General features: G+C 37.3%; 1 protein-coding gene across 3 annotated transcripts in view; it reads left to right on the top strand.

Moving 5' to 3' along the window:
• Window positions 1–8141, top strand: part of mcc (MCC regulator of WNT signaling pathway) — a 166312-nt gene extending 158171 nt beyond the window's left edge. For 2 of the 3 annotated variants that reach the window (XM_048526959.2, XM_048526961.2), the window contains one exon: window positions 2563–5731. In XM_048526959.2, coding sequence (XP_048382916.1) covers window positions 2563–2743 — 181 coding nt within the window. In that variant the 3' untranslated portion in view covers window positions 2744–5731. Of the gene's footprint in view, window positions 1–2562; window positions 5732–6358 lie in introns of those variants that run through there. The other variant, XM_048526960.1, reaches the window with a different exon arrangement.
• Window positions 8142–13018: the final 4877 nt, after the last annotated feature.

Here is a 13018-nt window from a genome sequence, read left to right as displayed (position 1 = left end):
GAAGTGGTGAAGGCTGCTACAATAATAACATTTAAAAGGCATCTGGATGCCTATATGAATAGGAAGGGTCTTGGGGGATATGGGCCAATTCCCGGTAAATGGGACTAGATTAATTTAGGATATCTGGTTGGCATGAACGAGTTTGACCGAAGGGTCTGTTTCCTTGCAGCACATCTCTATGACTCGATGACCTCTAATCCCTCCAACTTCTCTGCAACAAAGGAAACAACCCGACCATGTCCAGCCTCTCTCCTTGCTGAAATGTTTTATCCCAGACATCATCCTGGTAAACAAAAGCAGATTTTGCTGGAAAAGCTCAGCAGGCCTGGTAGCATTCATTAAAAAAAGATCAGAGTTAAGTTTGGGGTCTTATTCAGAACTGTTCTGAGGGAGGGTCACTGGACCTGAAATGTTGACTCTGATCTTTTCTTCACAGATGCTGCCAGACCTGCTGAGCTTTTCCAGAAACTTCTGTTTTTGTTCTTGATTTACAGCATCTGCAGTTCTTTCAATTTTTATTTACCAAACTGGTGAATCTCCTTTGTACCTCTTCCAGTGCATCACGTCCCTCCTGTTGAGCCAATACCAGAACTACACAAGATTACTCCACCTGTGGCCTAGCCAAAGTTTTGAACAACTGCAACCTGACTTCCCTACCCTTATAATCTATGCCATGACTGATAAAGAAAGCATGCAGCATGCTGCCTTAACCATGCTATTAACATGTTCTGCCACCTTCAGGAATCTGTGCACAAGCAGTCTAAGAGCACTTGGTTCCTCTAACCTTCCTGATGTCCTGTTAGTCATTGAATACTCCTATGTCTTGTCACGGTCTGATGGAAAGAAGATGGTCCTGTGCACCAGGAAATTAGCTTCTGTATTTTGACCAGATTTAATTCAGTTTATTTTCTACCCAGTTGATGCCAAGACAAGATAGGAAAAAAGTCTTAATGTTGAAAATAAATCCTAAGAATTCAAAATACATAGTAGTCATCAGTATCTTTATTCTACTGCATTGTTATTTCAAGTTTAATCAAACTCCATCAAGATAGATTCTACTTCTCCAGTTCTTATCGTTATGGACCAATTGCACAACATTATTGTGGAATGAGTTTAAATTAAAAGCTCTGATTTTTTTTTTCTTTGTATAAATGGTTGGTGAAATTATTTAAAGATGACACAGTCCGGAGCTGGAGGAACATAGGAAGCCAGGCAGCATCAGAGGAACAGGAAAGCTGACATTTTGGGTTGGGACCCTTCTTCAGAAGTGGGAAGGGGGAAGGGAGTTCATAAATAGAGAGAGGAGGGGTGGGGCTGGTTAAGGTAGGTGGGATGGTGATCAGGTCAAGGAGGCAGGAATGAGAAGAGAGGGTTGATCATGGGATGAGGCTGGGGGTGGGGAGATTTTGAAACCGGTAAAATCCACATTTAGGCCAACAGACTGTAGGCTCTCGAAGCACAGTATGAGATGCTGCTCCTCCAGTTTGGTGAAAAAGGTGATATTATTTTCCTAGTTTTGTTATTTCTATAAAAGTCTGCATCATATATGCAAAAACTGTATCATGAAAAACATTGTCTTTGTACAAACAGTGCTACAATTTTAAGAGAAAATATCAGATAAATTCATGTAAAAATCATCTCTTGTAAAAGTCGACCCCATGATGTTTGTCCTAAACCAAAGATATATTTTCATATGCTTGGCACAAGAGTTGACTCTGTGGCTGTTTCTTTTTTGTGAATCAAAATTCAGAAATTTCAGAACCGAAGGGTAGAGCTTTGAATGCTAGGGCGACTATTTGGAAAGGCAAGACTGACACCAATCAAATACTTCTCAATGTAACAACATAAGCAAAATTTAAATTCCGATTATGTAGAAGCTGAAAATAATTACAATGATGACAAATGATGATTCCTTTCTAAAAAGAGAGAGGACATTGCAAAGTTTCAGGCAAAAGTAGAAAGTGGATTCACTGAGATATTGCTCATAAACTTACTTATAGAAGGATATTATTATAAAATGCAGTTACAGATTAGGATTTTTTGCAGCAGTTAAGAAAATCGAGTGAATAATCAATTTTGAAAAGTCTATTTAACAGACTTTGGCTCCCTTTTATAATGGGTTGTTTCAAATTAATTTGGCATTATCTCACCTTAGGATTTGACAGTGTTGTAGAAGCAGGACCAAATAAATGAGTAAGAATGGTTTTACTGGTGAGCTTCAGTTGTAGTTTTAGTTGGGTAAAGCTTTATTGACTTAACATTTTGAAGTACAAGTCTTTCTTAGTATAGCATTTTTAAAAAAGCTAAATTGTATATTGTTTGAATATGTTAAAAATCTTGTCTTCCCTTTATAAACACACAAGATTTATTTTTTCACTTTTTTGCATCCTTCCATATTGTAGTAAGTAATGTAATCAACCTAGAAATGTGGAAAAAAAGTTCTCGAGGAAAATACACTTACAGCATAAATATGATCCTTACAAAGCCAGATGATAATCATACTTAATCATATCTTAATTTGCAAATTGTAAGTATGATTATTTTGTCTCTTTTTAATTATAGTAATTTAGTGGCAGCCTATGAGAAAGCGAAGAAGAAGCATCAAAACAAATTGAAAAAACTGGAAGCACAAATGATGGCAATGGTGGAGAGGCATGAGACGCAAGTAAGAATGCTAAAACAGAGAATTGCGTTGCTGGAGGAGGAAAACTCTAGACCTCAAACAAATGAGACATCACTCTAAGAATATATGCTGATGCTACTGATGATGTAATTCATCAGTTCTGCCACGTCGACTCAGAAGATTTAAAACATGAGACTAGGAAATGTGATATAACATCTTTCTTCTAATCAGTATGAACATATCTAGTTCTCGTGTGTGTAAAGCGCTGACTTAACATTTCTTGAGAAACCATGTATATAATAAGAATGATAGAAGTGGCACTGGACCAAATATGGGCCACAGTAGCCCATACCCATTCCTAAGCATATTTACATATCTAAAGGTAGATGCATTTTTAAATATGGTCCAAATACAGCAAATTGACATTTGGAATTGTTTTACAAGTGGCTATGTGTGACCATTATGTTGTATCAAACAGGCACAAAATTGTGCAGCAAAAAATTTAGAGATTAATAGATGCTGCTGGGAAATACTAACTTTTCACCATCGTTAATGTTCTATTGAAATTCATGAAAATTCATATACGTTCTATCAAACATGTTAAACTATTTTCATAACACATGAAGCTGCTGTACTACCATTGTCAAGGTAAGTTTAGTGCAAATTAATTCTTATGTTGAAGACTGGAATTGTTAGGGTCGAAGTGATGTGGGCTGTAGCAAGATTTGTGACAGAATCAGATGCGAAGTCCAGCAAAGCCAATCTCACTCCATTTCTGTTTTGACAAGGAGTATGGCTAGTTTCTTGCGAGGAAGCAATGAGTTCCCATTGAAGGGGAATTGTTTCTTGTTATGTGTATTATTAATGGTACAGCTAGTTTCATTAATATTTGGCTTCCTAGCTTACCAAATGTGCCAAACAAGCTAGATATCAAGAAATTTCAACATGGAAATGAACGTGGGTACCTGGCAAATTCAGCTCGCCACTTGTTCCAAAGGAGGAGCGAAATGTTGGGTAGCTCACCACCTGTTTTGACTCTAACTTATTATGGGCTGATTTCCTCCTGGAATGAGAGAGAGGTTGGTATTAAAGGGGATAAAAATGGGTGACACAGCTGCTACTTTTGGTACAGATAGGAAGATATCCCAAGTGAGCGATTAGCAGCATCGAAGGCATGCTGGGTTAGTGTTGTCAAGGTTTGGGGTGGGTGTCAGCAAGTGAGGGAAGATTTTGCAGCCATTAGTGAGAGTGGTAGAGATGAGCCTTAGTGGGAGATGATTGCAGTCATCAAAATAATGTGTGTGACGTTGCAAAGAGAAAATGGTGACAATTACACTGGTGTGGTGGAGAAGGTCATTTACCTCCTTTTTACATTACTGTGAATTCCTCCAGATGGTTGAGCCTGCTTTAACCCAGCAACCTTGCATCTTGCTGGCATGGTCTGGCATTATGGCCATAAACGCTAGTCCTTGGGAAAGAGGGAAATGTGTATGCACCACCCTACCAGCAGGACTTCCACATCCTTGCCCATAAAGTAGAATTCCAATTTCCACACCCATTTGCCATGTCCAGGACAAATCAGGAACTCTGTTGTGTAGCTCTGAACTGACAGTACAGGCAGTTTTTCCAGGCACAAGGTTTGTCAGCGAATTCTGGAATATATGCTGACTGGCAGGTTTTTCTGGTCACAGCATGTGGTGGCTTGGGTCTGGAACCAGATGTAATGGATGCCATAAAGGTGGTAGTTAATGTAATTTTAAGATGTGGTCATAAAACTCTCGCTTGGTCTCATGGTGAAAAGCCCTTCAATAACTTGATGCAACTCAGACATGGACAAAAAAACCGAAGATTCAGCCCAAGGTGTTTCATGTACCACTGTAGAATCAGGGAACAAATAACTGCAAAAATGTCTCTGATCTCTTTGGACTAAGTTTATATTTTATTAATCAATTTTTTTTTGGAAGACTAAAGTATTGTATCCCATCCACCATTTAATATTAACCGGTCCATATTATGTGCTTACAGAATGGGGCTACTTTGTGGTTAAAAATGAGGTATAGGTAAATACTCCTTGGTATTTTTCATTACTTTGTTTAAGAGACAAATGTAATTGTTCATAACACTTCAATTAATCATTTTACCAGAACAGTACCAGTTACCATAGCAGGTGCTATTGGGTTTGGATATTTATTTTGTTTCGAACCAAAATAATTTGATATTGTTGAACATCAGTCAATTAGGAGCTGATCACATTGGTTTAATTAATAGAAAGTTTTTAAATTATTGATTTAATTTACTAATTCTGCATATTATGGCTAAATAATCACAGAAGTGGAAAAACCAAGGGTACTGTTGTTTGTATGGGAAAATTGAGTGTGCATCCACATAGCCCTTCTTTCCATCATTTTCTCTTGACAATAGCTCTCTGAAAATTGCAAATCATTTTCACTTTTTGATAAGTGGATCAGTCAAACTGTATATTTACAAGTATTTTTAAGGTATATTTGGAGAACTTGCATCTTATTGCCTGATCTTGCATGAGTTAGAGCTCCAGAAATTAAAACTTGCACTCTGATTTGGGAGCTTTAAATTCAACTCATATTTCAGGTATTTATTTCTGAAATTACATACTTTTGTTTAGTTCCAGAGGCTAATATCGCAAAAGATTTTGATGAGTCCATCGCACGTTTTGGCATTGCTACTTTCTGCAGGTTTCTATTACTTCCATTAATTGGAAACCTATTATTTGTGAATTGACATGCAGTAGTTCAAGAAGGAAGCTCAGTACCATCACTCCTCTCAGGGGCAACAAGACTGGGTAATTAATGCTGGCCAGATGCAGTCATAGTTTCACATAGGCAATGATTATACAAATTACAAATGATTGAGGAAAATCACTTAGTTGGATTTATTGTTTAAACTAAATTCACCCGCATTGGAATGTCTCTTCAGTGGACTCTTCTTATTTTAATATCTTTGAGAAACTGATAACCACATACAATCTTTCCATCAATCAGGATATTGGAGATGATCAAACAAAATAAAGCCATAATTATCTAAGATAACAAGATATAGAGCTGGATGAACACAGCAGGCCAAGCAGCATCAGAGGAGCAGCAAGGCTGACATTTTGGCCTACATGCACCCTTCTTCTGAAGAAGTGTCTAGGCCCGCAATGTCAGCCTTCCTGCTCCTCGGATGCTACTTGGCCTGCTGTATTCATCCAGCTGTACACCTTGTTATCTGAGATTCTCCAGCATCTGCGGGTCCTACTATCCCTCCCATAATTATCTAACCTTTTTGGACTTGTCACACCTGGCTGAACAGTCATTTCTATTCTGAATGACTACTCTGTCATAATATAATATAACTGCTTTTATTTTGCAATAGATCAAAATCTGCTAAGCTTCTAAATGCTTCCCAAAGAATGAAAACTTGTAGTAACAATGATTTTTGATTAGAGTCTGAGTTCCTTGTGAAACTGTTACACCTTATTTAATAGAATAAAGAAAATCTTGTGCTTTATCTTAGCTTTCATGATCTCAGGATGTTCCAAAATGCTTTTTCGCCAATAAGAAATGTTATTAGTAGGAAACACAAATCCAGTTTATGCCTGGCAAGCTACCATAAACAGCAATTATATAAATCATTATGTACTGTGTTTCAAATGCTGCAGAAGGAATGAATAGAATAGGATAATTCTTTGCCTTTGCTTTGTGTTATTTCACGTTGCAGTTAATTTTCAATTTCAAACACTGAAGATGAAAAAGAATTTGACAGTCACTTGAAGTGGTTCACAGAATTCTCCGCTATGAAACCAACATTTGACCTTTCATCAACAAAATTAAATCAAAAATAACATTAATACATCATACTTCTCGAGCACTTGGAATGGATTGCTAGACAATTGGCCACTATAGTAGAGGCCTGCTGCAAAAGATGTACCTATGACAAATTGGTGTTTATATCCAAATGTTATGGCAGACTGGTGCTTCCACCTTCTATTCAAATACAGTTTTGAAGAAGTTAACATTCACAAATAAACATGAATCTTCAGTTACAGTTTTATATAAATTTAGTAATTTCTTTTTAAAAATAAGATATACCGAAGACCCTGTTCTTCAATACCAAACTCAAGCATATCTCCATTTCCTCCAGAGAGGAATAAAGTTCTGATTATGTCACATTTGTCCTGTCTTATAATTTAAACATGTATTTGTGCATAAGTTTAGGACAATGTTACAACCATTGTAAGGAAAGTGTTAGTTTATTTCACAAGCCTTACAGATTGTTCTTGTAATCAGGAGGATTAAAGCTTATAGAATAGAATTATTGGGGTATCATGACCCAAAATATTACTTATTACAGGTGCTTTCCCAATTGATTTATCAAAACTAATTATGATATGCAGAGTATACTTCGTTTGTATCATTTAAAGATGGATACATATAACCATGTTTCAGTTCTGTTTTCATTTTAATAACTGTTGAATATGTACTGGAGATTGAAAATTGTTTTACATAAAATTATTTAAAATATTTGTAAATTACTGCGAAAGCAAGTGTTTTTAATTTATCATTTAAAAGTAGTATATGAGATAAAAGAACAAGAAGATTATTTATTTCCCTGAGCATGGTTCATCCAAATGTCACTTTATTCCAGTTACACGTAATATCGAAGACAGGAGTTTCTGTTCATGGTATAATGTAGATATTCCTAGAGCCACTGGAAGGGACATAACCTTTCTTGACTGAAGTAAGAAAGAGAACCTTGAATACTAAACAAAATTCAAGTTGAAGTGAGTTTATGAATTGAATGTGGATATCTTCAAAGTGGCATTCAAAACTTAACATCTCTCTCCAGTCTATCTCTGATCAAGTTAAAATCATGAAACATAAAGAATGAGTGAGAAGCAACAATAAGTTCATATGCATTTATCTTTGGGCCATATTTACTACGTGTTTAGGATTATGTCAAGTTAGTTGAATACTACTTCCCTTTTATTGAACCCTGTACTGTAAATCTGCGAAGTGTTTTTTCTTTGGGGGGGCAGGTAGGGTGGTTCAGGGGAACAGGAGGGAAATTATGAATGTGGAATCCTGGTCAGATAATACTAGGAACATCACAAACCGAGATGGTAAATATGTAACAGCACTATTGATTTACCTTCTACACTTGTACTAAGATGTACAACTGTTTTTTAAACAAGATTTTTGGATTATATTTACATGTAAAAGGTCCAAATGGCTAGTACCTACATCATATTGAGTTGTTCCAAATCTGCTTGATTTGATTTTTGAGAATTTGAGCACCTCTGATCTTCGAGGGTTATGATTTGTACATCCTCCTATTTAAGTTTGTAACTGCTCAACTTTATAGTTTTCCTACTTGCTGTAAATGTAAAACAATTGTTTTATAAAAAATATGTACAAACTCTGCATTTATTTATATGAAGATACATTTATACTATTATTTTCCAAGAGATCTTGCATCTAAAATAAATTGTTTTATTGACAAATATTAGTGCTAATTACTTATCAACATTGAAATTTATATATGCCTGTTGGAAATCTTTACTTGATCACCTGTGTGTCTAATATCATATTGATCATAATATTGAGGTCATAGTTGAGAACCTAGTAATCTGGTTTCTGAGTTCAAATTTTGCCATGGCAGTTTGTGGATTTGTCTTTTTATTCCAAATGTATTTACTTAACTATGTTTTATTGTCACTAATATTCAAACAGATTTCTGGAAAAAAACCCAGCTGGTTCACAAAGGACCATTTAGTGAAGGAAACCTTCCCTCTTAAAAATGGGCCTAATAAGTTTCTTGGCTATGTCAAATTACTTTGAAGAAGTATAATAAGAAAAAAAAACTGGATGGACAACTCGGCATCAACCTAAGTATCTGATCAGGAGACAAGAAAAGTATCATACACCTAGGTATATGACAGTACAGTAACCCTGCAAAGTGGTTCTCAGTGATATCTGGAGACATGCCAAAATTGGGAAAATTTGCCAATACACAAAAGATAGCAGTCAATATCTAATACTCATAATGTTTGTGTCCTGTCCCAATAGTAGGGCACAGTAGTATATAATTCAGAAGGATGTAAAGTCCAAAATATCAATGCCACGCATCGACAAGCACTCCAGATGCATGGGAGCATCACCAACTGCAGGTTCCTCTCAAAGCCTCACATCGTTCTGACTTGGAACTATATTGCCAATTATTGTCATGGGTCAAAATTCTGGAACTGCATCTCCAACAGCATTGTAGGTGTCGTTTTCCCATATGCTATGCAGCAATTCAATGACAGAGCTCACCACTGTCTTCTCTAGCTCTACTAAGGATCAGCAAAAAATGTTTGCCGAGTCATCACTCCCAGATCCCTTGAATGAATAAAAAAAGGTGCAGTTTTTCAGTTGAATATCAACTCAGTGATTGACTGTTTTTGCAAGGAATGACAGTAGATTCAGAGTAGGCAGGTAAATCTGTAACTATTGCCACAAAAGCAATGTCTTGAATTTATATGGCGCTTTTATGGTAATAAAATATCACAAAGGACAGCCTGTAGATTTTGTTTTGGAGAAGAGGATGAATCCCCCAAAGACACTGGAGCTAATGGTATAATTAGGAAGAGAAACCATTGCTGGTAGTTATTTAGCCAGGTTGAGTACAGTCCCTTCCAAATGGATGATGATGACGAGGTATTGTTGACCACACACTTTTCAATGTTAAAAGTTGATGTTAGGTCAAGGACCCAGTGGAGGGTTAGTTTACCTTTGCCATAGTAGTAGGATGTCTTTTGTGACTTTGATAAAAGTGGTTATGGTACTGTGGTTGGTACTCTGGAAACCGGACTGAAGAGATTTAAACATAACATTCTGAAAAGATGGGCACAGATTTCAAAGATGATAATATTTTGGACTTTGGAAAGGAAAGGAGAACTTGAAAATGTACGGAACCAAGGATTGTGCTTTTTAAAAAACATTTTAAAGAAAAGGAGAGTATCTGAAGAGTGACTGCAGTTAATGACATCAGCTAACACAGGAGCCAAGAAGGAAAGATGGATGGACTGTTGTTCAATGGGAATAGGTTCAACTGAGTAGGAAAAAATGTTTCATCACAAGATGAGTACATAAAGAAATGCAGAAATAGGAGAGATACTGACGAATGATGTTTGAGGAAATTTGTCCCAGTTCGTTATGGGAAAAAAGTGGCAGATACTGTTGATTGGACAGTTCTTAAAGCTAGTGATAAGAAATCCATAAAACTCCTGGTATGTCATGAAAATGGAGGAAATGGAAGGGGAGGATTATGATTTTGTGGGGGGAAAAAACCTCAGGATTAAAGTTTTATGTTCTTGAAGATCCTGGAATTGTTAGCAGATGAGATCAGGAATATACTCCAGGAATATACATTCAGCAAGATCTGGCAGTGAATGGCTTCTTGTCTTTCACACCTCTTCAAGCTCAAGTAGAAAGTGTGAGCAGAGATGAGGCCTTTCTTTTACGAGGTCAATGATCAGGGTAAAGAGTAATGACTTTTTAAAAAAGGACTATAGCGTCAAAGGTTGAACAGATATTTACCTCAAAAGGTTGTAGTGAATAGAAGGTTAAAGGCTAGACAGTTGAATGGGAAAAAGTTTGTTTTTCCAGTGATGCACATTGAAGGAAGAGTTGAGAGAGGCACTGTGAACAGAAAAAAATACAAAGAATTGATCAAAGATGGCCATATCAGAAATTATGAGAATTGCAAGGCTACATGAAATAGCAAGCTCATAGGAGTGGCAATATGTGCTACAGCAATCATATGGAGGGACAGATTAATAAAAGTAGGAAAACAATGAATGCAAGAACATAATGAGATAGAGATTCAAATCATGTCACTTGGTGCAGAAGGATGCAAGTGGTCAAGTCAGTTCAGTGATAATGGGGACTGCAGATGCTGGAGAATCCAAGATAACGAAGTGTGGAGCTGGATGAACACAGCAGGCCAAGTAGCATCACAGGAGCACAAAAGCTGACGTTTCGGGCCTAGACCCCTCTGATGAAGGGTCTAGGCCCGAATTGTCAGCTTTTGTGCTCCTGAAATGCTGCTTGGTCGGCTGTGTTCATGCAGCTCCACACTTTGTTATCTTAAGTCAGTTCAGTGAGTTGTTTTTATGCTGCTTAGATTAAGATTTTAAACGAGATGAGAAAAATGGAACAAAATGAGTTGCGGAAAGGTGCAGCAGTGCAAAAGGAGAAAAGGATCAGACTAAGTTATTGTTTGGTGATATGAGCACAAACATTATTGCATTTGTCTAATGGGCTAAATTTGGATGGTATAGTCAGGAGGAATGGAAGAATTTAGGGAGTGGTCAGGTTTCTGCTAATATCATCATCTTTATGATCTGGGACCTTTTTTATTCTATTCAAGCGCAACTAGTATGTGATTTCCACCAGTGTTCCATGGCTGTGTCCTCTTATCTATCAGATACTGTGATGCAGGATTCTTGCACCTCACGATATCTAGCAATTGAGGACTTGGGTACCTGTTTGAAATCAAGATGGATTGGGACTTGAAGGAGAAGCAGTTAGTAGTAGTATTCCTTTGCACGTTTTGGCTTTATCCATGTAGGCTGTAGAGGTTATGGGTTTGGAAGGTGTTAGATAAAAATGAGGAGCAGAACTCAGTTATTCAGCCCTTCAAACCTACTCCACTGTTTGGTATGATCATGGCAAATCCTCCATCTCAATGTCATATTCACACTTTATTTATATCCTTTGATGCCTGTTATTATCTGAACAAAAAAAAATCAATCTCCTGGCAAGTAGGGAGTATTCAATACACTCCTAACTTCTACCTTGACAGACAAGCTTTGGGGAGTAAGGAGAGTTCCTTATTGAAGGAATCCTAGCCTCTGCCATACTGTTGAAACTACAGTATGTGTAATCTCTCGCTCAGTTTCTAATCAGTGTTAACCTCCCCAAGCTATTGATGGAGGATTTAGTGATGGTAATGCTGATGCATGTCATTTGAGTGATGGTGAGATTTTCTCTTATTGGAAATGATCATTGCCTGGCACCTGTGATTGTAAATGTTACTAGCCAATTATTACACTAAACCTGGACACCCTACATCGCCTTGCCCTTTCAATATCTTAAATCACTCTCCAGATTCTAGTTTCTGTCCCTCACCTCAACTTTTCAGATATTTTCAAATCCAACCTGTTCAGTATTGTTACCCACCTCTGAAGCAGATGGTATTTGAATCTGGGCCTCTACCACTGTGCCAGAAGTGCCCTTTTGCCCCTTTTTATAAACAACCTGTTCAGCAATTTTTTACACACTTCTGGAGTAGGTTCACCAGCTCAAGGTGACAGTTCACTATCACATTCTCAAGGGCAGCTAGGGATGGTAATGAAATGCTGGCCAGCCATTGGTGTCTATATCACTCAAATAATTAAATGTGGAACTTGAACTCAGGCTTCCTTGTTCAGAGACAGGGACACTACCACTGCACAAGATGAACTCCTGTCAACTTTTTAAAAAACCATCCAATCAACCTTTCAGATATTAATCAACCTGATCAAAGTTGTTATAACAGTTCTCTGGCATAGGTGGGACATGAACACAGGCCTCCTGTCTCAGAGGCAGGGAGACTATCACAGTGCTACAAGGCTGCTCCCATCACTCTTTCATTTTGTTTTTATATCCATTAACCTTCCTTTCTTCTCCTTTCAATTGTTCAACTTGTAGAAATTTAACCTATTTTCTGATCACTGTTCGGATATTATTACAGATCCCTGGAGCAGGGGTGGGACTTAAATCCAGGCCTTTTAGCTCAGAGTCAAGGACAATACCATCATGCCACAACAGTGCTCTTGTCAACATTTCATTTTTTCTTTTTAAATTTAATTTCTTTTTCTAAGCAACCTGTTCAGAAATGTTATTATACATCTCTCGTAACCTGGGCACCTCAGTGTAGGGGAAGGGTCACTACTACTGCCACAAAGGCACTCCTGTCAACCTTTTATCATTGATGTCCAAATCCGCTACACCTAGACTCCCATCACGATGGTTTGAGGGCTCACAGCTTTTTTTTTGAGGGAAGATCCAACCAGTCCCTAACCACCACCACCCTCTCTGTTCTTAGGTTTATAAATTTCTCCTTTAGTTCTACTCTTGTCAATTAAAAATGTTAGTTGCCATGAATTCTTGCTGTGACTGCATTTTTGTAGGATATGTTGGACATTCCTCATTCCAGTTCCACTTAGAGATGAGAAAATGAACATATTTCCAGTCCAGTGATGATGGTATTGGTGATATTTTCTGCTTTCATTGTGAACTCAAAAATTTTACTGACATTTTTCCAATTTCTACTGTTTACTCACTTTCATGTGGT

Source organism: Stegostoma tigrinum, chromosome 3, assembly GCF_030684315.1.
Source record: "Stegostoma tigrinum isolate sSteTig4 chromosome 3, sSteTig4.hap1, whole genome shotgun sequence".
In the NCBI taxonomy this organism is placed as follows: Eukaryota; Metazoa; Chordata; class Chondrichthyes; order Orectolobiformes; family Stegostomatidae; genus Stegostoma; species Stegostoma tigrinum.
The sequence above is the reverse complement of the archived record's forward strand: the minus strand, read 5'-3'. Positions and strand labels throughout refer to the sequence as shown.